The sequence below is a fragment of the Taeniopygia guttata genome, chromosome 8, assembly GCF_048771995.1.
Source record: "Taeniopygia guttata chromosome 8, bTaeGut7.mat, whole genome shotgun sequence".
In the NCBI taxonomy this organism is placed as follows: Eukaryota; Metazoa; Chordata; class Aves; order Passeriformes; family Estrildidae; genus Taeniopygia; species Taeniopygia guttata.
In genome coordinates, this window is record NC_133033.1 from 26,215,815 (window position 1) to 26,240,718 (window position 24,904).

General features: G+C 40.2%; 1 protein-coding gene across 2 annotated transcripts in view; it reads left to right on the top strand.

The window, feature by feature from the left end:
- Nucleotides 1-2,263: 2,263 nt before the first annotated feature.
- RABGAP1L (RAB GTPase activating protein 1 like) overlaps nt 2,264-24,904 on the top strand; it is a 231,396-nt gene continuing 208,755 nt past the window's right edge. The window contains exons 1-3 of one of the 2 annotated variants that reach the window (XM_072932817.1): nt 2,264-2,398; nt 23,295-23,462; nt 24,653-24,842. In XM_072932817.1, the coding sequence (XP_072788918.1) occupies nt 23,328-23,462; nt 24,653-24,842 (325 nt within the window). In that variant the 5' untranslated portion in view covers nt 2,264-2,398; nt 23,295-23,327. The remainder of the gene's footprint in view (nt 2,399-23,294; nt 23,463-24,652; nt 24,843-24,904) is intronic. The other variant, XM_072932816.1, reaches the window with a different exon arrangement.

Here is a 24,904-nt window from a genome sequence, read left to right on the forward strand (position 1 = left end):
TCTTGCCTATCTCTCTCTAGCCTTGCTGTCATTTTCCTTTAATTGCCTGTCCCTTGCCTTGCTTTCTGTCTCCCTTGCCCCTTCTTTCCTCTCTATTGCCGTGCCTTCCTTCCCCCTCCACTGCCTTTTCCCTCTCTCCATTACCCTGCCTTTGCTTTCCTTCCTTTGCCTATTGCCTCCCTTGCTGACCTCCTCCCTTTACTTTCTTTGCCTTGCCTTAACTTGCTGTTGCATTTCCCCTCCTTGCCTTTCGTTGCCCCTCTCTTGCCTGCCCTTGCCTTGTTCTGCCCTTCCCTTGTTTGGCTTTTCCTTGCCTTGCCTTACCGTGCCCGTCCATGGCATTGCTCCTCCTTCCCTTACCCCTTCTTTGCCTTATCCCTTCTTGCCTTGCCTTGTTTGGACTTGTGGGTTTAGGTGAATTTCTTCCCACTATTATCAGGGAGACCCTTGAAGGGGGAGGAGGTGGCTTTCTGGGTGAATATTCAGTGATCAAAACACAAAAGGAAGCGGGGCCAATGGCCATGGCATTCCAGCGGAGTAGGTTTGGAGCTGGGGAGTTTTGGTTGGTGGATGGGCTCTTCCACTTGGGGTTCTTCAGGAGTTGTGACTTGGTGCTGTGAAAGGTCTGACCGAGACTTTGGCTGCAGGTGAGTCCTTCCTTTGATCCGTAGCAGTTGTATGGCGGCTGCCTGGAGCCGGGCAGTCTCAACCTCATCTCTTTCTGCACAGTAGCTCAGCACCCTGATGGAGCCCTGCCTACCTCCCCCAGCTTGTGCCTGAATTCTTCTGCTTTCCCTATGCTTTTGTGGTTTATCTGAACTCATGGTGGGATAAAAGTAATCTGGAGGCAATTTAATTTATGCCATTTATAGACAAATCATAAGAATTCTTAAATGGGAGATGGCTTTTTTTTTTCTTGCTGTGAAATGCTCTCCTTTGCCTGCTTGTCTTGCCAACTTTGAGACAGGTTTTTTTATGACAGTTCAGCTCAAAAAAGACCATGTAACAAACAAAGCTCTCCACCCCAGTGACAAGAAAACGGCCTAAAATCAATGCCCACATGGGCAGTCTGGCTGTCCCAGGGCCAACAGGACACAGCCCACTGGCTTTTATGCTAAAGTTGTTTTATGGAAGGCTGTGACTTGGCATTCCTTAACATTTTGCTGAACTGCATCTGAAATGGGGAGAATACAGACAAGCTGTATAGATGCTGTGGTTAATTTATATGTAATTTGTTTCACACACAATTCGACAAGACAAGCTGTCGTAATTTAAACATATTTTATTTAAACATAAAGAATGGTGATATTTGATTAAGCATAGATATTTACTTTTTAAATATTTGTTTAACCACACCAAAGCACTGTCTATAAGCAAACACAATGTACCACTTGGTGAGACCAGGGTACAAAATCTGAAGGCAAGCTTAATTCATTTTTCCCAAAGACTGCCATGATTTATAGGTTGCTTTCATTGTCCTTCAGTTGTGGGTGAGTATTTTGACACGTTTCAGTGCCTGCTGGATGCTTTCGGACAGGTGGGAGAGAAGCATTTACCAAAATGAGTATGGGCAGCAGCAGAGGGGAGGATTCTGCCCCTCTGCTCAGGTGAGACCCCACCTGCCTCCAGCTCTGGGGTCAAGAAGGACAAGGACCTGTTGGAGTGGGGCCAGAGGAGGCACCAGGATGGTCAGGGGCATGGAGCACTTCTGCTGTGATAAAAGGCTGAGAGAGTTGGGATTGTTCAACCTGGAAAAGAGGAGGTTTTGCGGTGACCTCATGGTAGCCTTTCAGTACCTGAAAGGGAACTTGCAGGGAGAATTTATTTACAACAACCTGTAGTTACAGGGCGCAGAAGAATTGCTTACCACTAGAGAGCAGGGTTAGATTAGATATTAGGAATAAATTTCTCCCTGTGAGAGTGGTGAGGCCCTGCCACCAGGTGCACAGAGAACCTCTGGGCTGGCTCCATCCTCCTCGGAGTGTCCAAAGCCAGGCTGGACGGAGCTCGAAGGAACCAGAGAAGGTCTCTGGCCATGGCACGAGAGTGGAATGAGATGGTCTTAAAGGCCCGTTCCGACGCAATTACAGAATGGTTTCATTCTATAATTCTGTGTCCCAGAGGGGGCACTCCCATGGGGCCGCCCAGGACTTCACCACCGCCAGGAAGCCGGGCCGGGCCGGCGGAACCGCCGCGCTCGCCGGAGCACCGAGCGGCCCCGAGCTCCGCTGCCGTCCCTCCTTCCCTCCCGCCCTCACGCCGTGTCAGCCGTGCGCGCGCACCCGCCCGCCCTCTCGCTGCCGGAATGTGGGCGACGCTGTCCCGGCCCTGAGGCGGCTGCGCGGCCCCGCCGGGCTGGAGGCAGCGGCGGCGCGGGGAGGACGGCCCGGCGGCAGCGGTGAGAGATCGGGACGCTGCCCCGCCGGGGCGAGCGGGTGTGACGAGGGGCGCAGGCGGGGAGGATGCCGCTCCCGCGGGACGACGGGCAGCCGCCGGGCCAGCCTGTGTGACGGGCGGCAGTGGCCGCTGACCCGAGCTGGCTCCTGCGCTGGCCGTGGGCCCCCAGCGCGACGGGGGCGCGGGGTGATGGTTCGGCTGCTTCGTGTTGTTGGGTGTTTGTCTGTGTGCGTGGAGTTCCCTGGGCAGCGGCGCTTCGCGAGGAGAGGAGCTGGAGCACAGTGCAGGATTTAAAAAATAAAGTTGTTTTCGTGGTCAGGAATGCGAGAGCGCTGTGGAAGCGTTCATCTCCCTGCCTCCTCCACGGGAAAAGTGAAGTCACTTCCCAAGAGCCCGGACTAGCAAACTACTGTCCTCAATCTGTGCCGTCTGCGTGCGGCAGTTTTATCTGCTGGCGAAACTGACGCGTATGTTTTGGTTTGGGGTGGTTGTCTTTTTTATTATTTTTTTTTCTGCTGGTTTGGTTTGTTTTTTAAGCCCTCTTCCACTCTCTCACGACCTGTAAGCTGGTACAAAATTCTGGTCTGTAGATAAGGGTACTTGAAAAACTGCTGATACCGTCTGAAGCAGGGACGGCAGTGAAGGAAATGGACTTGGTGATTCTCCTCCTGTATAAGTTCCTGCAGTGTCGTGTCGTGTGTACTTTGCTCTGCTGTCACTCTCTCAAAGCTGTGCTGCTATGAGTGCTTGGTTTGATAGTGCTGTGAATGAAGCATATATTCTACCACATTTCATAGCTGTGTGCGTGTGTGTATCCATCCATTGTGTGCTTGAGAGGGGGATAAAATATTTAATATGTCAGCTCTCCTTTAAAACAGAGAAAAAACTAGTGACAATTAAGAGATAACTTGCTTAGGTAAGCATTGCTTGTCTCTCTCATGGTCAAGCTCTAGTCTCACAACCATGTGGTTTTCCAGCTAAAACTTTCAGAAGGGCAGGTGTGCTTTCAGTTTCCAGAGAGATGTCTTGTTGATGGTACAGGCAACATTTTGTTACTCCTGTAAATGCAGAGAAGGTACTGTGGCTTTATTTAACTAAACCTCTATGATACAGGCCAAATCCTGACTGCCTGTCAGACCAACCTGGCTCCAGATTGCATGGAGGTTTACTTGGCTTATAAGGTTGGTTCTGCAAATTATGTCTCTGCCTAGGTTTTAAATAGGATTGTAGCTGACTCTGTTTATGTGGGTTAGATGGTAATAATTATATGATTAATATCTTACTTTGTAGTTTAAACTTGAAACGACTACAAATACAGTTACAGTAAGCACAAATTGACTCCAGTGTTGTAAGAATGCTGCCAGGGAGTGTCCAGAGGGGAGCCAGCCCCAGCTGATGAACCCCAGAACTCAGTGAGTGACAGAGCCTTCCACTACTTCCTTCTGTTTTAGGCAGAGGTGGAAAATCATGCTGGGTTAGTTTTGTTTTATTGATTTGATTTTTAAAATAACTGCTTTTTCCCAAAAGGACTCTGGGGCTATGAACAGCTTGGCTGTACATATGAGAACTGTAAAAATTGTTCTGCAGTCTTTGCTTTAAAATGGTTACAATGAAAGGTATTGCTTTGTTAAAAATAGCATTCAGTTCTTTAAAAAGTGATTCACAGATTAAGTCATGGTGGAGTTAGTAAGGGGATTGCAAAAAGATCAAGTTTGTAATGTGGGTCTCTTGTGTTAGTGGTGCACTCCCTAGCATTTCACGAGAAGGAGCAGCGTTGTGGCTGCTCCTTCTCTTCTCTCATCAAAGGGACTTCCACAGTCAGGAAGTGAGTAAAAAGAACTAATCTGGTTAAAAAGATGTACTTCTATTTCTTCTTTTTTTTGTTCCCTGAGGTACTCTGATTACAATAACTTCCTGACCCTGCTCACTTGCCTGGCCGTGTGGGCATTGGCTTAGTCCAGAGGAGGAAGTTGAGTGTTGGTAGGGGAGAGAGTGGAACCGTCACAGGTGGTATGATGGTCCTTAGCTGGCACCTGGCTTTATGGCCAGTGAGTGAATGGCAGAAGCCAGGGCTGCTAGAAGAAGCTACATTGTGGGTTTGACTGGCTTAAGCTACTTGTGGTGAAGGTAGCAGTGCTAGTTAGGGTGGTGGCTCTTTTTTTTTTTCCTGCCAGTACTGTCTTAGATTGATTATGAAGCCATGATGTAATTTTTAATTGACTTTTGACAACATTAAATGGACTCAAGAGCCATCTATGTGTCTGTGTTCTTCCATGGGCCCACAGAAATTGCTGTGGTTTTCTTTTTTCTTCTCTCTCCTTTGTTCATCTGTTCAGCTCTCTGAACTTTTTGGTGAGTTCTTAATTTCAGGGAGTGATCTTGGCATTGTTAGGGGTTTTTTAAAATTTATTCAGCTCTAATTTAAAAATAATTAGTTGTATATTGCTATTACCTCTGCTGTAATAGGAAGGCTATTTCAAACTTGACTGACCTTAGTAATTACACACTTTCTGATTTCTAGTCTAGATTAATTTGTCATGGGATGATACTAATTTTATGCACCCCATGGACTGATAGGTTTTATTGGAACTCTTGATCTTGGTATTAAAAAAAAAGGCACTTTTAACAAAAAGGATGCAAATGTGTGTAATTACACCATGGAAGGTTTGTTTGCTCTTTGGGCCACCAGCTACACTAATCATTCCTGTAATAATTCTCAGCTTCTCCCCATGAATTTTGATCTTGACCTATTAAGTGAGAATTAAAATGCACCTTTCAGGCATTAACATTGAGCTTCCTGAACATGTCCTTTTAGTGAAGGTTGTTTTCAAGTATATTTTGATAACGTGTGTTTTTTGAAATTCATACCTTTGGCAGTTTGTTTCAGTCTCAGTCTTACTCTGTTATACTGGTACAGCTGTTGAAGGAGCCATTATTGTAACCTGGATTGGTGAAGGGATTCTTTGTTCTTTGGTGGAGTCCTAGTCCGTAAACCAAGACTGACATGTTTGAGAATTGCTTATTTCACCTTTTTCCTGTATTCGTAGATTTAAAGAGAAACAAAAACAATGTGTAGATTATTAGAAAACCTCTGTGGCTTTTAAAGTGTTTATTTAAATTTGCTGTCAGGAGTGTTCCCAGAAGTGACTTTGTGATGCTGACAAACTAGTTTGTTGGGTGTGACTGTTTGTAAACAGAACATAAATACATAAATGAGATACCAAAACCTGCTTAGTAAAATAGATTGCTCTGAAAGGTGAGTAAGGCCCTTGTGGAAAGAATGTTAGATTGTGCCTTTCATGGAATGTTTCTTGCTCTTTGGCAGGAGTAGCAGAAGTGTCTTTCTAGTGTTTTTAAGTGGTCAGAAGGAAAAAGTAGCTTTTGCCACAGTGAGATGGGTCACAGCCATCTGCTTTCCTACTCTTGTCATCCCTGTGTCATGAGCCAGAATACTGAAGAAGGTATGGGTTTTTTTAGATCACCTAAGCTTAAAAGTGTAAAATGTTTCTGATGCCGAAAACATGTTCCCTGTTTGTGGGGGAAGCACAGCAGTGCAAAGGGAAGAAGTTCTAAGGGCAGGAAGATAAGAGATATATACATTTCTGTGTACATCACTGGATGTAGGCTGTATGTACAGCAGAACTGGAATTCCGAAACACATGATTGAAAGTAATAAATCTGATGCAAAACCTGAAGGAAAGTTTCTAATATAGAATAATTGGCAGGTCAAATAGTAAATTCCTAAAACAGAGTCATTTAGGTTGGAAGGAGCTTCTGGAGGTCATCTGATCCAGCTCCCTGCATATATTAAAGTAGGCATGATTTAGATAAGATTGTTCCAGCCTTTAACACCTTTCTGGGCAATCTGTTTCCACAACTGACTGCACTTAATTGTGCAATTTCTTTCCTCTCTCCCTTTAAGCTAGTTGAAATTTACTTTCCAGCTTGTGTCTGTTGCCTCTTAACATATCAGTGTCCATCATCCAGAAGAGTCCAGTTCTCTCTTCTGCAGCCTTTTATTAGAGAGCTGACAGTACTAAGGATTCTTTAGAGCTCTTTTCTGGACCAGATTGTGCAAACTCAGTTCCATCAGCCTCTCGCTGTACACCATGTGCTCCTGCCATCTGGCCAGCTTGGCCACTGGACATGCTCCAGAGTGTCTGAGTCCTGCACCAGGGAGCCCAAACCTGGCTGCTCTGCAAACACAGGCTCGCAGAGGGGACTGATCCTTCCCCAGACCTGCTGCCTGGACTCCTGCAAACAGCCCATGCTGTGCTCAGCTGCCTTTGCTATGAGGATGTACTGGTGACTTATTTTCAAAATTTTGTCTGCTGGGATCTCCAAATACTTTTCTGAAAAAGTGAGGCTTTATCTAGTTTGTGTTCAGCCCATCTTGTCACAGGAGGTTGTTTTGCCGCTGATACAGGACCCAGCACTTGTCTTCACTGAACTTCACAAGGTCTTACTAGTGCCTTTCTCCAGCCTGTCCTGGTCTGAGGGGAGCTGACCACTCCTTCCACTCTGGTGTCATTGGAAACTTCCTGAGGATGCAGCCTGTCCCATCATCTAGATAATTCCTAAAGACATTGGGTCTTACTGCCGGTTTCATCCAGGTGATCCCCAGGGGATGTCACTGCAACTGCTTGGATGGAACTTGGAAGAGCTGGTGGCTGTTCTTTCAGCTCAGCAGTCCAGGCAAATTCCCAAACACCTCATTGCTCACTTACCCCATGCCTGTCTCACCAGTTTGGCTGTAGGGATGCTGTGGGGGACACTTGTTAATGGCCTTCTGTGTTCTGTGCTGTTCCATCATGTGCTAAGCCAGTCATCTCCTTGCAGTAAACTCTTTGTGTTCTTCAGGCATCAGTTGTCCTTGGTAAATCCATTCCCTGTCATCTTCCTGTGCTTCTTGAGCAGAGGGATGCCTTCCAGGAGGCTGATCTGTGGTTGCCTGGATCCTCCTCCTTGCTCTTGAAATTGGTTGTGATATTTGCCTTTTTTCTGGTCAGAAGGAGCCTCTCACTGTCTCATGGCCTTTTAAAAAGTGGTATCTCAGCTACACTGGCCATCTCCCTCAGGAGTCTTAGATATAGCCCATCTGGTTACATAGATTGCATGTTTCCAATTTCCTGAAGTGCTTCTAAACTTCATCTTTCTCTTTTGGAGGGGACTTCTCACTCCAGCAGGCTGCTACTGGGCTCAGGGGTCTGGAAGGCTTCTGAGTGGACCTTGCCAGTGAAAACTGGGGCAGCAAAGGTACATGTATGTCATCCTTTTCCATGTATTTGTTAACAGGTGACTTGTTCCACTGAGCACAGAGAGCACTTCTTCCTTACCTTTCCTTCTGCTGCCAATGTTGATTTTTCCTGAAGCCATCCTAAACCCTGTGTCTTTGGGCTGCTCTTGGGTAGCCTCTCCAGCATCTGCCTGCTGAGTGCTTGTGAAGCAGAGATCAAAACTTTTGTGTCTGTAAGTATGTAAAACTTGGAAATTAGTTGAAGTGTTGGTTAATGAATGATTCTAACTTCAGCTTGTTGTGGTTGAATGGAAGATTTCAGTTCCCCCTAAACAAGCAGCAAGCAGTATCAAGCTCTTGTGTAAGGGGGTAAGCCCTGCCTGAGATGTAGTGCAATTTGTACCAAGGAGACAAAGCAATGAGAAAAATTATCCACTTATCTTTTTTTTTTTTTTTTTTAAATAATTTTTCCCCCATCACTAAAATAACCAACTCCATGTAGAAATTTGCAGCTTTGGTGTATGGCCTTCCCCTTTCATTGAAAAGGAGATGTTAATATTTAACAGCAAGATGGGTGGATAAATACTTGATGCTATCTGTACGTAAATGCTTCCAATTAGAATTAATTTAATTATTTTCTGTTGATGCATAAATCCATTTGAGAAATCATTCTGATAAATGAAAATCTTGGAAATCGAAGCATTTTTTATTCAAGACAAATAAGGGTATGAGTTCTTGAGTTACAATCTGTGTAGACAGATAGTCTGAAATGAAGTTCTTGGTTAGTTTGAACCCTCTGTAGGTGCTTGATGTATCCTACAGTTTCCTAACTGGTGTAAGTGTGATTTGTGCTGATGTTCTGGTGATTTAGTGGTATCAAGATAAAGCCTTGGGTATGTCAGTAACTGGTCTGGCTGCTCTGTCCAAACAGGGCTTTGGTATCTGTTTGGACTAGAAACACCCTTCTTAGCATGGTTGGGAGTTCTGAGGTGTTTTCTGGTATAGTAGAAAGATTTTGAAGTGGAGTTACACTTTGATGCAAAACAATGCACATTAACTGTGGTAATTAATGGTAAAATTATAATCTGCACATTTGCCTTCATGTGTGATCTTTCATTTTACATTAGGCTACTGACAAACTCTTAAATAGTAGAGCTCATTACTAATGATGATGGACAGCTTCCTGTAAGAACTTAATTGCTTAAATTCTTGCTATCTCCCACATGATTTCTAACTAGAGAAGAAAAGGTAAAGGTCAGAGAAAAGGAAAGGTGTTTTTAAGAATCAGTAAACTGTCAGAACAAGATTTCAGTCAGTGAGTAAATCTAAGAGTGGATTTTGGAGGTTGTTTGTTAAATGGTTTAGTAAGGTCCCCATGTCACTCTTGGGCTTAGAAATTAAACAATTTGGTTGCTGTCATACAGTGTATCAGTGGCACAGGTGAGGAATGAAATCAGCATGAATGTGACTGACAACAAAGTCCCTTCTCAGTACGTGCTATAAAACCTGTGTCATATTAATTCTTTTGATGAAAGAAATCAGTTTTGAGTAACCAGTCATGACCAATCCGTGGTCTTCTCTTGCAGGTAAACAAATATACACTGCTCTCAGAATGTGCCTTACATTTTGTGTGTGTATTTATTTATTTATTTATTCTTTAATCCACAAAACCTCTATATGTTGTATTGCAAGGTCTGATGGTACAAGTTTCCAGAAGACAATTACTTAGTAATTATGGAATATCATGAGGTTACACTTCTTGTCAGTGGTAAGTGATGCTTAAACCTCTGACTTTCAGGGTGTTGAGCTAAGTTAGGCAGCTGTGCTTTCAGTTCAAGTATTGCTGACCTTTCTGATAAGGTCATATCTGTTGTATGTACCTTAAGTCACACAGGGTAGAAAGCAAATTGCAGATGCTGATCTGTTAGAGTTGTCCATGCATATAACTTAATATTTCATTTTGGAAGGAAAAAGAATGAGAATTGAGGCCTTGTCCAATAATCTTATTCAAAGGATTGACTTTTAGTGTAAACTAACTGTATAGTTCGTTTTGATAATCTTTGCTGCTGTTTAGGGAAATGGATCCTGTTCTGGTAAATTGGTTTTTGTTTTAATCAGAAATGAATTTCCTCCTCGGTTCCCTACAATGTTTATTTGAGAAGTAGTTACATTTGAATGCTTTGCTTTTCTGTTAAATACAATTACTCAGGAGGTGTTACAGCTTCACAGTGGTGTAAGAATGGCATGTTTCTGCTGGGTTTGAATGTTTTGGTTATAAATTCTGTAGCAGTCTGCCTTTTCTGAAGTTCCTTCAGTGGAAAACAGTTTAAAGATCAATTTAAATATTTTGACTTCATTACTGCACTTTGTGGAAATCTGGTATCTTGTTATCCTCTATTTCAGCATAGTAAGTAAGACAGTTCTAATTTGTACTTCTGTTGCCTATGCAAAATATGACTGTTTTTTTTCTGAAATTAGATAAAATTATTTTGCTGGGATCCACAAATTTGCAGTACACAAATTTGTAAAAATACAAATACATATTTTTATTTTTAACAAATACATTACAATTTTAAAAGTATGTATGTGTTATTTTTCTCTTTGTTTTCTAACTCTTAATCCTCATCCTGAGATTTTAATTAGGGAAGAAGCTGTGCTGTGGCTTTTCAGTGCTCAGGCCTCTGCAGGCAAATCAGTGTGAAAATAAAATGCTAATATTTTTAATATAGTGTTTTGACTCTCTATGTGTGTATTTAGATACAAAATACAAGGTCCAGAATTTTAATTTAGAAGTTGGTGGAGAAATTTAAAAGCTGGCTAAAATTTGATTTTTTCTTTGTATTTAAATAAGAGATTGGTGTATTTCCCTTTATTAAGAGTTCAAGTGCTTCAAGCTGGTATTTTTATACTTAGAAGCTTGCAGTTTTTTTAATTAGCTGTTACTGAGAAACAAATACTACATTATATAATTTAGACTGACTAACCTGAAATGCTTGTGGCAGGAAACGGATTTTTTTTTTTTTTTTTCATTCTGTAAACCCTTCATTTTACTTTGTTCCACTGGTGTATACTTTCATTATTTCCTGTTATTTTGAAGAGAACTCTCAAATGTGGTTGGTGGCAGCGCTGCATAGCTGCCCCCGGTGCTGGCTGCTGAGTTTGGTCTGTGTTCTGTGCATTGTTGTGTTCACTTTGGGGCTCGCTAGTGAAGTGTGCTCTTAGCAGAGAAAGTAGAAAGATTTGCAGCTTTTTTTAAGGCCATTTTCCACTTCCTGAATCTTCCAGATATAACTGAAATCTGGGTAGCTTTTCAGTACTTCTGCTTGAACTTAAGTGTTTGTTAAAAACAGCAGTGGAGTTGAATGAGAACATTTGTGTGTGCCAGCAGTTGTTTTTGGAGGAAAACTTCAGCTGGGACTTGGGTCAGGCAGTCTAGTGACATTGGTCCCTTCTGTTTATGTAGACAGTTTGTATTTGCTCATAGAGGTGCACTCATACCATAAGAGGTGTTTTTAACCCTGCCATACTTGATCCTAATTGTTAAAAATTAGTGTTGGCAGTATAAACTCACAAGAAGTCAGGAACTGATAACTAAAATTATTGTTGGACATAACTGTTAAACAATTCTAAGGAAACGAGTAAGGAATGGAAGTCAGCAACTGATTTTTACATTGTTTTGAAGGTTAAATCTTACTGTTTATTCCTATTACATGTGTATAAAAACTGTGAGGGGAGAGGGGAAATGAGTTGATCAAAATGTCCAAGAAAATATTTTGTCAAGTTTCAAAACAGTAATGTGAAGTTGGGAGTTATCCATAGTTGCTTGGAGTGATAATTTGCTTTTGACCCTTATAACTTCCTCTTTCTGATTCTCCTTTTTTTCATCATATTGCGATATCAGTAACTCAGACTGAACATAAAGGGGTCAGACTGAAGTGTGGTTTAGAATTGAGATTTTGATAGTAGCCAGAGAAATCAAAGGGTATAGTAAGACCAATTGAAGTGATCCTTGTTCCAGCAGTCTCTCCCAGTTTCTCTCTCTGGCCCTTGTGATTCTGTTTTTTGTTATTTGGTAGTAGTTGAGCTCCAGGAGTCTTACTGGGGAGTATGGAAAGAGCAGGTGAGTTATTGTGTACGTTTCCCAGGAAATTAATGTGAGGTGCCACAGCAATTCTACATTTGCACAGTGCAGTTGTGCAGTTTATTATCATTGCTTTTGCTGGGGCTTCTGAACACCCCACTGGGGACTTTGCACAGACTTGGATGAGGGGTGGGATGCTGCTGCTTTTCTAGGTCACATTTTATATTTAGGTTTGTGTAGGGACACAGTTTGTGGTAAATGGGAGTGGGGCTGCAGCCCAGCATCATCCCCAGTGGGCACAGCTGTGAGAAGCAGGTGAGCAGCACTGACAGCAATGAGCCATGCAGTGCCCAGGGGCACTGAGTAAAGGGAACAGAGGGCACACAGGTGCAATACATCAACATGAGGGGGATAAAAGGTTGGGTTGAAGAACAAAGAGGAGCAGATGCTTGCAGCCTTCTGAGGTGGTATGCTAATGCTCTGTATAGGCAGAATCTTTCTGAAGTTGTATGGCGATACTTTGTGAATCGTGGACATCCTGACTGCAACATGTGCTGTAACAGGTTTGGATTCCTTGCATTGAAATTGCTTTACTTATTCCATGGGTTTGTACCTGGCAGTGCTGCCCTCTCTGGCTCTGAGGCTGATTGGGACACTCTGCCTTTGGTAGTTGCAGTCTCTTAACTGTGTGTTTGGCCTTTCAGTAGCTTGTCCATAACTTAACACCCTCACTTAAAGGAGTGATTTTTACATTGTTTTGCCCTTACAGGGGCAGGATGCTGAAAACAAGGTGGAAAAGGCTGGTTTATATAACCACTTCATAGAGCATGGCCTTTTGTTCTACTTCACTTTTCTGTGACTTTTTACTTTTAGATTAGCTGTCTGTAACTTCATCTCTTTGTTTCCTTAAGTAAAAGTATTTTGTGGAAGCATTCAGTATGTAAACATGGATAGTAAGTTTTCATATCTACATTTAATGAAAACCATGCATAATTTATGTTGAAACTGATGGCACAGTGTGGTAATAGTTGGGAAGCTCTCTGAAAGTTTGAGAGATAAACTTTGATTAAGAAAAAAAGGCGTAGTGAACACAGATTTTTGGCTTCTCATGTCTTCTTTCATGCAATCAAGTGAATTTATCAAACTAGAAATTTGATGAAACACTTTAAATTCAAACTGCTCTGGATAGCCAGCCTCATCAGCTAGATACTGGGTTTGTTCATGATTGTTGGCTAATGTGAGACAAGAAGATTACATCAAGAACATTAATGACTTTTGCTGTATTTTTGTAAGATTTTTTGCTCTTATTATATAAGCAGCTGTGTTATATTATTTCAGATGTATTTCCCCTGCAAGAGTTTATTCTCTGATTTTTGTAGGCTATTGTAGGTTAACTTGAGGTTTCGGCCAAAACTAATCCACAAGATTAATTCAATATTATGAGCGAGGTGTATAAAATCTGCATAATGGTAATCTGGCCAAGAGGCTAAGTTTATTTATTTAAAAAAAATTAAATTGAGAGATTTTTCCTTGAGCCCAGTGATAGTTTAACCCTGAGAAGGATCGGAGAAGACTGTTTTTGTTTTTAACAGAGATTTTGCCTTTTATAGCAATTCTATTTACTAATTTTGATTACTAGGAAAAAACCTGCAAAAACAAGTGAAAAACTTTCATTGGCAGCCCCAGATTAATTGATCTATTGGAACCTTTTCTTTCCTGTCATCATTTTATGAAGGTGACTTTTTAAGTCTCTTCTGTAGATGTGCTTATTAGCAGCTTCAAGGAATTGAAGGTAACTGCAGGTAGTGCACTGAAAACATCTTTCTTTGTATATATTTTTCAATTACTTGCTCATATAGATTTGGAGGATACTTCCTTTAGGTCAGGTATTTTTTTTTTGTTAGAATTATAAATTTCTCTTTAATTGTTTATTAATTCCATGAGCAGGTAGAAGGATTAGTTGATTGCTTTCATACTACCTTTCCAAACTTCAGTTCTGATTTGAATTATAGAGTGAATTTGATCACATGGAGAAATCACCTCAACACTGTAATTTAAAAGAACCAGTAAGTCTCTTTCAGCTAAGGAAAGTCCACATCATTCCTTAGTGCTTGTGTTCCAGAAGCTCTCATATGCACAGCTCATACGAGTTCCTGGAAGAGTTTAGGTAATTTGAAAGACTTTTAACAGTGATTTGAATGTTGAGGAGAAACCTTGGTTTTTCCTCCTCTTGATCAACATAATGAGCAAAGTGATTTGCTTCTTGAGGCTCTGGATGGAAAAAGCGAAAAAACAGAAAGTAAAGGAAAGCCTATACTTTATTTTTTAAATTATAGTATGATGAAGGGGATAGAGTGATCCTCTATCCCCTCTAAGACCTCTTCTAACTGATGGAAGATCATCTTTCTTTTAAGGGAATGGTCTTACTGTCTTCTGTGAATTTCCATTCTTCATTTTCTAAGACCTTTGGAATGAACAACAGAGCTGCATTATGGAATATATGTATGAAGACTTAGCCTAGCAACGTGAAACGCCAGCAGATTAGTTGTGACATGTTGAGAATTCACTGGTCAAATAAAAATTAGTGGTAGTTGAATCAGTGCACTTCATCGTACATAGGGCTGGGAGAGGGACAGTGGTTAGAAAGAGGGTCACTTGGTGTGGCTTTTTGTTGTTGTGCACATTGTTCCCTATTTCTCAGCTTCAAGCAGGTAACTTTCAGAAGGTTTCACTTAGTCTTTAAAATAACTATGGTTTCTCTCTCCATCTTTTCATGTTATATCTTAATATTTCTATATTCAAGTGACAATGTAAAATCCTGGGTTTGAACCCAAAGGGTTTTAAATAGATGTGAAAATTTATTTTAAATTTAAATGCTTAAAATAAACTTAGGTGGTAGTATTTTATTTTTACCAAGAAGCTTGGTTTTGTTTCATATTACAAAGGGTGGGGGTGTTGTGCTTGTTAAGTATTGGGGACACTGTTGAAACTACAGTTCTGATACAACAGTATCAGTTGAAGTCTAGATGTAGCTGTCAAATCAAAACTCATAGTCCTTGCAATTTTGGAAAATCTGTGATTGAACTATGAAAAAAGTGCCTAGTGTTGTTATTCACTTACAACTTCTGATTGCCTTCGACAACTATTAGAATGAAAGATCTAAGATTAAAAAAAAAAAAAAAATTGAAGGAGAATGAGATTTGAAAGGACCATGAAACATTGTCCAGTCCATGCCACAGTCAGTGCTGCACTGACTGCAGGGTGACAGCTCCTGAGAAACACTCTCTGCTCTTGGTACAGAGGTGCCTAATGAGCTTAAGAATAAAATGGGATTTTGAGTTAAATCTGCAAAACCTGATATTCCCAGAACGCATGTTGCAAACCTCAAGGTAATAATTACTGTAACCTTCAATTCTGGCTTGGAGGAACAAGGATTTTACTAACCCTGGGGCAGTCAGTGCAGGGCAGGGAGTCAGGGTTTCTGGTGGGTTTCAGTGGTGTGGTGACACAGGATAGGGCACTTGTTTGGCACAGAAGAGGACTGGCACCTGGGATCACTGCTGCCTTGTCTCATACTGCTCTTCCATATGGGCTCTTTTGCTCTACATCATGTAATTATTTCTGGACATAGCAGCATGTGAAGAAAATTCCTGGTTGAAATACTCAGTTTATTTAATGGACAGAGGTTGCTCTGTTGACTGCATTAGACCCACAATGCTATTTTTACAGTTAGGGAATAAACCATTAAATAATCTCCTTAAAACAAGGATTGCATTATGCTTATGCTTTCGTCTGGAATATAGGTCATTATATTTTTGAGTGGTGATACAGTTGGGTAACTTGGCCGGTGATTGGTTTCAATTTGAATGCTGCCTGCAAGCATCATGTAGCAATGACAAAAAAAGCAACTTGGGTTTGCCAAATGCCAGCTCTGAAAAATGGCATACTCTTGCTTGCTACTTTATATTTTCCAAAGTTAAAAATCAATTACTGGCTGCAGAGATTAAAGTGTTAGTTTTCAGTTGATGTCAGGGAAGCAGTGTGAAAGTGTACTAGAGTTGCTTTATCCTTGAGGCAGAATGAGCTACTGCTTAAATGAGTAAATCTGTTTGCTAGAACTTGATGTATAAAGTGTGGTTTGTTGGCTTATTTTTGTTTTTAATAAAATACACATGAAGACTGGTAACATCCCTATAGAGTAGCAAAAGAATACTTAACTATTATACTCTTCAGAAGGGAATAAATAGGAGAAAAGTTTCTCTTAAGTGGCTGAGAATAAAATATATTTCCTTAGGTTGGTTAAGCACTAATTGGATAAGCAAACATCAGCTGTACTTTGAAACAACATGAATCAATCTGTGGCAGGAAGAGCCAAGTGTGCTTGTGTGCTCTGTTCTCCTACTGATGTCTCTTCTCTGTGTGGACAGATCTTAGGCCTGAAAATTTATTTAAATAATTGAAAAGAATCCCACCAAGCTTGTTTTTAACTTTGTATTGTCTAAGGTGTAGCTTGTCAAAGATGACTCCTGCTTGCTCCAATTGTACAAATAAACAGAAGGAAGCTCCCAGTTTGCTGGGAGGCTGCCTTTGTAGCCTGCAGCTTTCCTGACATGCTTTCACTTACCTGGTATTTCATCTAGTGTTCATGATGCTTCTGCCACCCAGTATGTACATTTTAGTGGCTGAAGTCAGTTTTTTCAGTTTGCCTTGCTTGAGTCATGCTCCAGCTCAGTACCAACCATATGCCCACCATTCCTCTGGGAATGGTTCTTCACGTCTGTGGTTTTAACTTTAGGTTAAATAAAACCAGTATTTTTTCCCCTCAAGCAACTCCATACTGTGACTGTAATATTTAAGTGGTGGTACAGTGGGTTGTGTGTAACACAGAGATTCAAGTCAGGAAAGCTGGTTCTGTCTTTTCCACTAAATGTCTCAGTATTCACACTGAGGTGTGTTTGACAAGTGCTGCTTATCATGTATTTGAGGCAATGCAGATGTAGTATGTTTTTGAAAGAGAAAAGACATTTTCTTGTTTGTGTAGCTCTCTTTTGATTCTGTTTTCCTTAAATTGCTCTTCTTTGGCTATGAGATTGATTTTGGCTATTGAATTGCAAAAAGATCTGGAGAAACCTCTGTATCTAGGCACCCGGTACAACAATTCCAAACAGTTTGCCATCATGAACAGACTAATTATTTGTTGTTGGCTACATAGTGGAGGTTTGCTTTCTCAGAGGAGACAGTCTTGCCAAAATAACAGTGGTTACTTTCTGGGGTTTTTTGCCCTTTTTTTTTTTTTTTGTGGGTTTGTTTTGTTGTTGTGTTTTGTGGGTTTTTTGGGGTTTTTTTTGGGTTTTTTTTGAAAGATTTTTGTTCTTAACAGTGCTCTCCTGGAAATAAGGATTTTTTATGTATATATATGTATGTGTTTTAAATACAGTGATACAACTCTGTTGCTTATTAAGTTTATTTTATTCCTGGGAAATCATATCAGTAAGCCAAATAAATGGCTTTTTGTTTTTTCCATTACGTGCTTTACATAATGTTTCACTGCCAGAGATAAGACTGGGAAACAATGTGTGGATAATACAACAGTTTTTAGTATGAGCACAAGAGACAGTTTCTCATAAAAAGATTACACAGAAATTGAAATTTAAGCTGAAATTTTAGTGCTGTTGTGGTCAGTGAGATTTGAGCAAACTGATTTTATGACATCTAGAATTTTCTTCTGCAAATGTCAGTTAGTAGGGAAGAGGGTTTTGGGGCAGCTGGTGAGCTGTTCTGCCTCAACATAGAGAATCATATGGAATTTTATCAGGTTGCTTAGCCTTTCAGTGAAGAAGCACTGAAAAGGTGAAGCTTTGTGTGTTTGCAGCATTTCTGGCTTTATGGGGAAAGTGTCCCCCATTAAAGGTAGGGAGCTCATGGGGTTGGAGCCAGAGTTTTGATCCATTTCTGTTACGTCTTTGTGGCAGTCACCGCACCACTTCAGTAATCTGGAGATCTGAGTCATGGGGTGATTGCAAGGCTTGTCAGTTTAATTCTCATTTTGCTGGCATGCACTGTGTCCTGTAGCTGAAAAAAGGGAATAAATATTGCCATTTGGTGTGTGTTTCTACTTCAGACTTCAGTTAGCAGAAGACAAATTTCTGCATAGCTCTTTTGGACCTTCCTCTTCACAAAGGTCCCAGAGACTCTCTTGAGGAACCATAGTTCTGAAAATAGGTATAACTTATTTCCCAGTTTTTTGGGGTTTTTTTTGCAGTTTGAGATTGTGAGGCAAGCTGTATGGCCTTGAAGCCTGTCTTTAATACAAGCCTGTCCATAATACAGGATGATTTTGTTTCTGTGTTAAAAAATATGAATTAACCTGCTCTTGGTTATCTTCCTTCAAGCAGTTAAAACTTCCTTTCATGACATGTTTCTTGTTGCTTACTGAAAATAGGTCAACCTTTGTCTTAATTGCTGTCTTTTCATAGCTCCATATTTTCTAATGTTTTTGGTGCTTATAATACTGAAGCAAAAGAGATTTATTTTCTTTCTACAAACAGTGACCTAGAGCAGTAACTTTGAAATATTTATTGCACACAAACTGGAAGTAAATACAAAAAAAAATTTGTAGCTGCTTCAGAAGACTGGTTCGTGTAAAAATTATGTTTACTTTTGGAGACCAGTTTGCAGAGGAAATTTTTGCATCTATCAGGTCTGCAAAGCAGTTTTCTTCTGGAAAGTCGGTGGCTTTCCAGAACTTTGGATTCTTTCTCCTGTGATGATGGGTGTGTTGCCAGCAGTGCCTTGGCCTGTGGTGCTCTGCAATCCTGTGGATGTACATTGATGCCTATGTGTTTGTTCTGTATGTGGTGTGTTTTTTGCAAGTCTGGTTTAAGTGTGAATGCAATGGCAGAGTTATGGAGGGAAGGAATCAGGAATGTTTTCTATCCTGTGTCCCTTGCTCTGATTCAGGGCTGAATCCCTCTGGCTTTTCTAGAATCACTGTTCTTCACCTTCTCTTGCTCTTTAATCACTTAGTCTGCTTTACAAAGGCAGCTGTAGTGAAATTGGAATGCCTGTCTGGAATGAAGTGGGGAAGCTGCTGGGTTTGAGGCTTCCACTGAACATATGTGAAGGTAAGTTCTGATCACTGCACCCGAAACAGTCCAAGTAGCATGGCTTACTTAGTTTTTATCCAGGACTGTGTGTAAGCAAAATACTGGGAATTGATGTACATCAAAGAGATTGGCTTGAGCAAAACTACATAATAAAGCTCACAGAGAAAAGAAACAGTTTTTCTGAGTCCTTCTGTTGTCCGTATGGCTTAAAATATATTTTGGAGCAAGATCCATCATACCTCCACACACACACTCTCTTAAAACTATGTCTGAATAATTTTGCATCTCAAAAGTTCTTTGGTTTTAAAATCTGTCAGAAAACCTCTTTTGAATGTCTTATTTTAAAAAAAAATAATAATTAAGAAAGAGTATGGCTTTCTTTCACTGAGTTTAGAAAATTCCTCCAGTGTATTTGTTCCTGACCTTCTGTGTGTGTGTGAGATATTGTTCACCAAAGGACAGGGGGAAGACATCTTCTCTATAGGAACAAGCGTGACTGTTCAAGGTACCTCTTTTGTAGCAATGACTTCCTTGCAGTAGCAGTACACACTTCCCAGTGTTTCCTGCTGTGAAGAGAACTTTGGCAGCAGAATTTATTGTCATCTTTTGGAAGGCATTGTTGGAGGAGCCACTCTGACTCCTGGCTCTTAGGATTTGGGAAGGTACCATCTGACCTGAGTTTCCATCCTTGGATCACCGTTGGCAGAGCAGAGAGTGTATTTTTCATTTGGAACTGAACTCCACCAGCAGCTCAAGCTAAGGAACTGGCCTTGCAGCTGAGGTAACTGAAGTGCATTGGATTTGCTCTTTGCTGTCCCTGACTGTCAGCTCCTCACTGCTGTTTGCTACCCTCCAGAAACTTTAAACTGGTTAAGCAAATGCTAAACCTCATTCCTCAGAATTCTGAGCCAGCATTCAGCTGTTGAGTTCATTAGGGAGTAAACCTGATGTGACTGTGGACTGAACAGCTGTCTGTATGTTCTGACTAATGCAGTCAGAAATAAATTCTTGCATTCTTAACTTTAAACTTTTCATCAGAAAGGGCAATTTAAAAAATTAGATGCTTGAGTTTAGTAGTAGGAGTCTGTTCTCAGTTTTTGTTTGTGTCTAGTATGTCAGCTGTCATTTTTTTCTTTACATGTGTAGGAAGAGGGAGGTTTGTAGTGAATAATTTGGTAGTGAGTAAAAAAGAGGACTAGAGCCAATGACACAAGGGAAATGAGAGTGACCATCCACTGGCTGCAGGTGACTGGAAAGTCCAGAACGTTTGTGTGTCTCTTCTTGTTACTAAAAAATAAAAAAGCTGCTTCAGATGTTTTTTGCTGCCTCAAATAACCATAGTGCATGATTCTTTTAGAAAGATTTTTGTTTTTACTGCTTTTCCTCAAAAGCATTTAGCTGAAATATTAGACTGTGTGTCTTTATAATGAAAAAAATAGACAATTTTTTTCCTTAGGTAGCTTACTACTTAAGATGTTGTAAATCTCAATAGAAAGTGGTTTTGTTTTTACTGCAGTGGGCTAGGGGAACACTGACAGTAATGAAGGACTGGAAAAGGGGTTCTGGGGTGCCAGTTTGTCCAGTTAATGTGGTTGTGTATAGAAGGTGTGTGTCTGCACTGGCTGTGGTGGTTTAAGCTGCTTGTAAAGGCAGACTTGGAGTACACTCTAAAGGCTTCATAACTCAGGAGTAATTGCAAGAAAGTGTATGGTATGCTGTGAAAGTATCCGACCTGAGTAAGGAGCTCTAATGTTTATAATATTTACTTTACTTTCAGGTTAATATTTAAGACGTAGAAATTCTCTAAAGCTCCGTTCACCTATGTGGGGCAAGAATAAGTATTTAGTGTGTCGGTATGCTTCTGTATTTGCACGATCCTGCTTTTCTTTGGCTTTATAAATGGTACATTTTTCCTCCTTTTATTATTGAAATACTGCTACAGAAAACATTTCCTAGTTCACATGTTGCCTGTTGATTCTTCATTGTAGAAAGAAGAACTGGTGATAACAATGTTGGCAGTCTGCATTTGACTGATGAAAAAGAAAGTAGAACCATTTTACATTGGAGTTTGTATTACTCTCCCATAAGCAAGCTCAAAAATTAATGAGACTAAAACACAAAACTGTCAAAATAGGATATCTTGTGATCCCTCCTTTGTGCAGGTGTGCTGGGAGTAGTGTCTGAGGGTTTGTTTTTGTCATCATCAGGTGCAGCAGTAAGAGGTGTGCAGTGGGAGGAAGAGGAGTCTCTGATAGCCGGGACCTTTGCTCCTAATTTGACTGACAGTCACCTCTACTGTTTTCTCCAGTGCTGATGTCACTGCAAAGATAGTGGTTCTTCAGGATATACTGTTTTTGGGGACCAAAACTGATGGCTTTTCGCTGCCTTCAAAGAGTTCTGTAATAGCTGATCTTCACTTTCACATAGAGGATTTACTTTGAAATTAGTATTTCAAGCTAGATTTGGTTTTTATTGCAAACAAGCTCTCTAGCAATGTTTTTACAGCACTTGTTAAATACAGGTAGTTAAACTTTATGTGACATAATTAAAATCTTGTGTGGGAAAACCTTGTCTTTCTCTTGCCAAGAAAATCTTTAAGGCTTTAAAAAATGAAACAAAATCTATTGCAGCAGTGAGTCCATTATGTGGGCTGGGTGGAACTCTGCGTACATCATATTACAGGAAAATATTCCTGTTTGTAGTTGTTCTAGAGATATGAAAGGTGTCAGAGTGCGTGAAACTGCTCATCCAAACTTGTATTTGTGGGATACTCTTGAGTATCCCAGCTGTTGTTTAGAGCCTTTTTATAAAGTGACTTCAAATGAGGTTTTTATGCTGTAGAAGTCACTTATCTAAAGAACTTGAATTCTTTTTTCTGGGATTCCTACATGTAATACCCTGACTGGGTAGATGGGTAAAGCTGTGGTTTGGTTAGAGAGAGGAAAAAGCTTTTTGAGGAGCTGCACGTAAGTTATGTTAAGCCAAGTCTTTGAAAGAGCAAAAGCATGTTGACTATAGTTTCAAAAATGATAGAAAATACTAGTATTGAAAGTTGTCTAGTTTCCACACATGCTTTTTTGGTTTGAAATTGCTCAACTTTCTGTTCCTGCTTAACATCATAAGTAATACCTGTTCAAAATGGTGGAGGACATGCATGTCTTTGTTTTTTTATGTGCTGTTTTTCTGGTTCCTCATAGCTAGACCTAAGTCAGCATTCTTTCCTTGATCATTGAGTGGTTAGAATTGGAAGACAAGCAAGAGTGGTGTAGTTTTGCTCCTTGGTGCTGCTGGGAAGGGCAGGGTGGAGCTTAACCTCTTCTTGTTCCTGCTCACAGCAGATGTGGCTTGAGCTGTTCCTCCCTGGGCACTTTGCAGCCTCTGAGGTGACAGTCACAGATTTTTCCCCCCTGTGCTGCTGTGTGTGACTCACCTGAAGTCTGACTCCTAAGCACAAGATATCCCAGCACTCAGCCAGAGCAGTGCTTTTCATGGAAGTGGACCATGTGTAGAAGTGCATGCTCTTTTATGAAGTCTGAAAATATATTTTCCCCTTTTGACACAGAAAATATAAAAATAGATGCATTTAAAATAGTTACAAAAAGTCTAAGATTCAGCTCTTTATTCTCTAAGGAGTGAGGGAAGACATTGTGAGTTAATGTAGGTCATGCTGGCTTTATTTGGTGGATACCTACAATAGGTGTCCTCATGCTGACATTCTTGGAATGTTTCAGCTCTGTATTTTTATAGGAACTTGTACAGGCTGAACATTATTTTGCCCTTTCTCTTTGTTTCTAGATTTTTTTTTTTCTTGTGCAGAGATGGGAAAACTTGTTCTTGGTTGTTTATTTATAGTTTTGTTGTTGATATTTTATATTTATATTACGTGTGTTTATATTTTTAAAATTACGTGGTTAATTTTAACTGTTGCAGGTGGTTTCAGGGAAATTAGGTGAGAAGGATCTAGTTGTCCTTTAGTATCACTTTTGACTTCACCACCTGTAGATATAAAGGATAACAAAAGCCCCTAACATAAGTGATTGCTAAAGAATGTTTTTATGTGGAGATTATACACTTAGTATGCAGCTTTTGGGAAGTTAGTCTTCAGGTAATCTGTATCTTCACATGAACTTTGTGACTCTCTGGGTAAGGAAAATACCTGTATGAGGGAGAACCAAGGGCACAAATTAGGGAGGTAGAGGAAGCAGATTCTGAAAGATTAAAAACCGGGGAAGTAAGCTCTGGGGTGAACCTCTTCATATGTTATCTATATGCATAGATAACAGCCACTGCTGTTAAATCATGGGATTTTTAAACAACAACCTAAAAATCATAAGGTTGCTTATATCAATGAAATCAGAGTTTGAGAAATACAGTAGTATAATTTTAAGTATTAAATTATTCCACAATAACTTTATATGATGACTATTAATATACTGTGTACAGCATCAAAACTAATTTTTTTTTTCATTCATAGATTCTGGTGGCAGGAGGAGAATAGGGACCTGAAATGGAAGTCAAAACATCATTTAGCAAAGCCAGCAGGATTTCTGAGACGGTATCCACGTTAATTAATGAAGAATTTGTCTTGGTTCATCAGAAATCTGAGGATGCCTCTGGAAACGATGAGAAGCCACAGCTAAAGGTTTGCTATGATTTTATTTTTAAATGTGAGCAAGGTTTGTATTGATGAAAAGAGTGCAGAATTGGTGTGTGCTTGAGGAGAGTCTTAGACTGTCACTTTTGTCCTTGCTGGCTACCAGTGAAATTAACAGCTTGGATTAAACAAACCTGTCCAAAAGTGGCAGTTCAGGTTTTCTTTTAATAACTTCTTTGGGGGTTAGCTTTGTTGTATTCTGGGGATCTATAAATTAGTAAAGGACTTTACAAAGAATGAGATTTTTTTTTTTTAAAGCTTAATATTCTCTATTGAGGGATCTGAGACTGTTATCTTACCAACATGTAATTAGACTATATAGGAATAGATTACACCATGTCTTGCACTTTAATTTCTAATTTAGTTTTCCTGCTTAGTGCTACTTTAAGCAAGAGTAAGACCTTTTCTAAAAGATTTCTACCTCTAAATAGCAGAATATTTTAGCACTTTGGTGATAGCTGATAGCTTAAATACAAATTTTGCCATTTAAGCTGTAGTAGCCAATGTAGTGGTTTTGGTCTGCTTGGAACAATAGGACTTTGTTCCCCCTGAAGTGACAGCAAGTACCTAGTCTGTGCTGTACTGTTTGACAGTTATTTACAGCTGATGATTTCTGTCTGTATTAGGCATTATCTGTTTCTTTAATCTGGAAAGAGGCTGGTGAACTGGAGGCAGAATCCATGATGCAGTATTGGCTGTGGTTTTCTTTTTTGTCTGAAAAGCTGGTACTTGTGAAAGATTTTATTTTTCTTTTAAGGAGTGTGTATCTCCAATTTTTTTGTTTCCTTAGATTTGCACCATTCTTATGTATGGGAAAATTAGTGAAGCAGCTGAAATTGACTGGATAGGACAGTAAAATTTTCTTTAAGACTAGTTATAGCAAAGTCTGTTGATCTCTAGTCTGGATGGAGGCTCTAAATACGCAAATCTGTTATTCTAAGAGAAGTCTGTAGTTTTTTTATGGATGGTTTTTGAATTATCAATGAGAACATCTGCATTTTATGTAAGGGGATCTGACAGTGGATTATATTTGATTCAGTTTTATTGATTCTTGGTTTGTCTCATTCAACAAAGTTTCTTAACTTTTGCAATTAGTAAGACTATATATTTGAAAACTAATAGTGAAAGCAAAACTACAAATACCTTAAAAAAAAAAAGTTATCTCCTTCTGCTTACAGGTATTTTCAGATGGAGATGAGGAGTTGGAGAAGGCAATGGAAGAGATACTGCGGGATTCTGAGAAAGACCAGTATGTCACTGCAGTCCCAGAAGGATTCAGTGATGGCAGTGGCCAGGCAGCTGCAGATGGGTCAGCAGGACAAACAACCCAGCCATCTTTGCAGCTGGTTTTAGACCCCTCTGCTACAGGTATTGCCTGAGTGCTTTCCCTGTTCATCACACATGGCAGGTTTTTTCTTTATGCAGTTTCA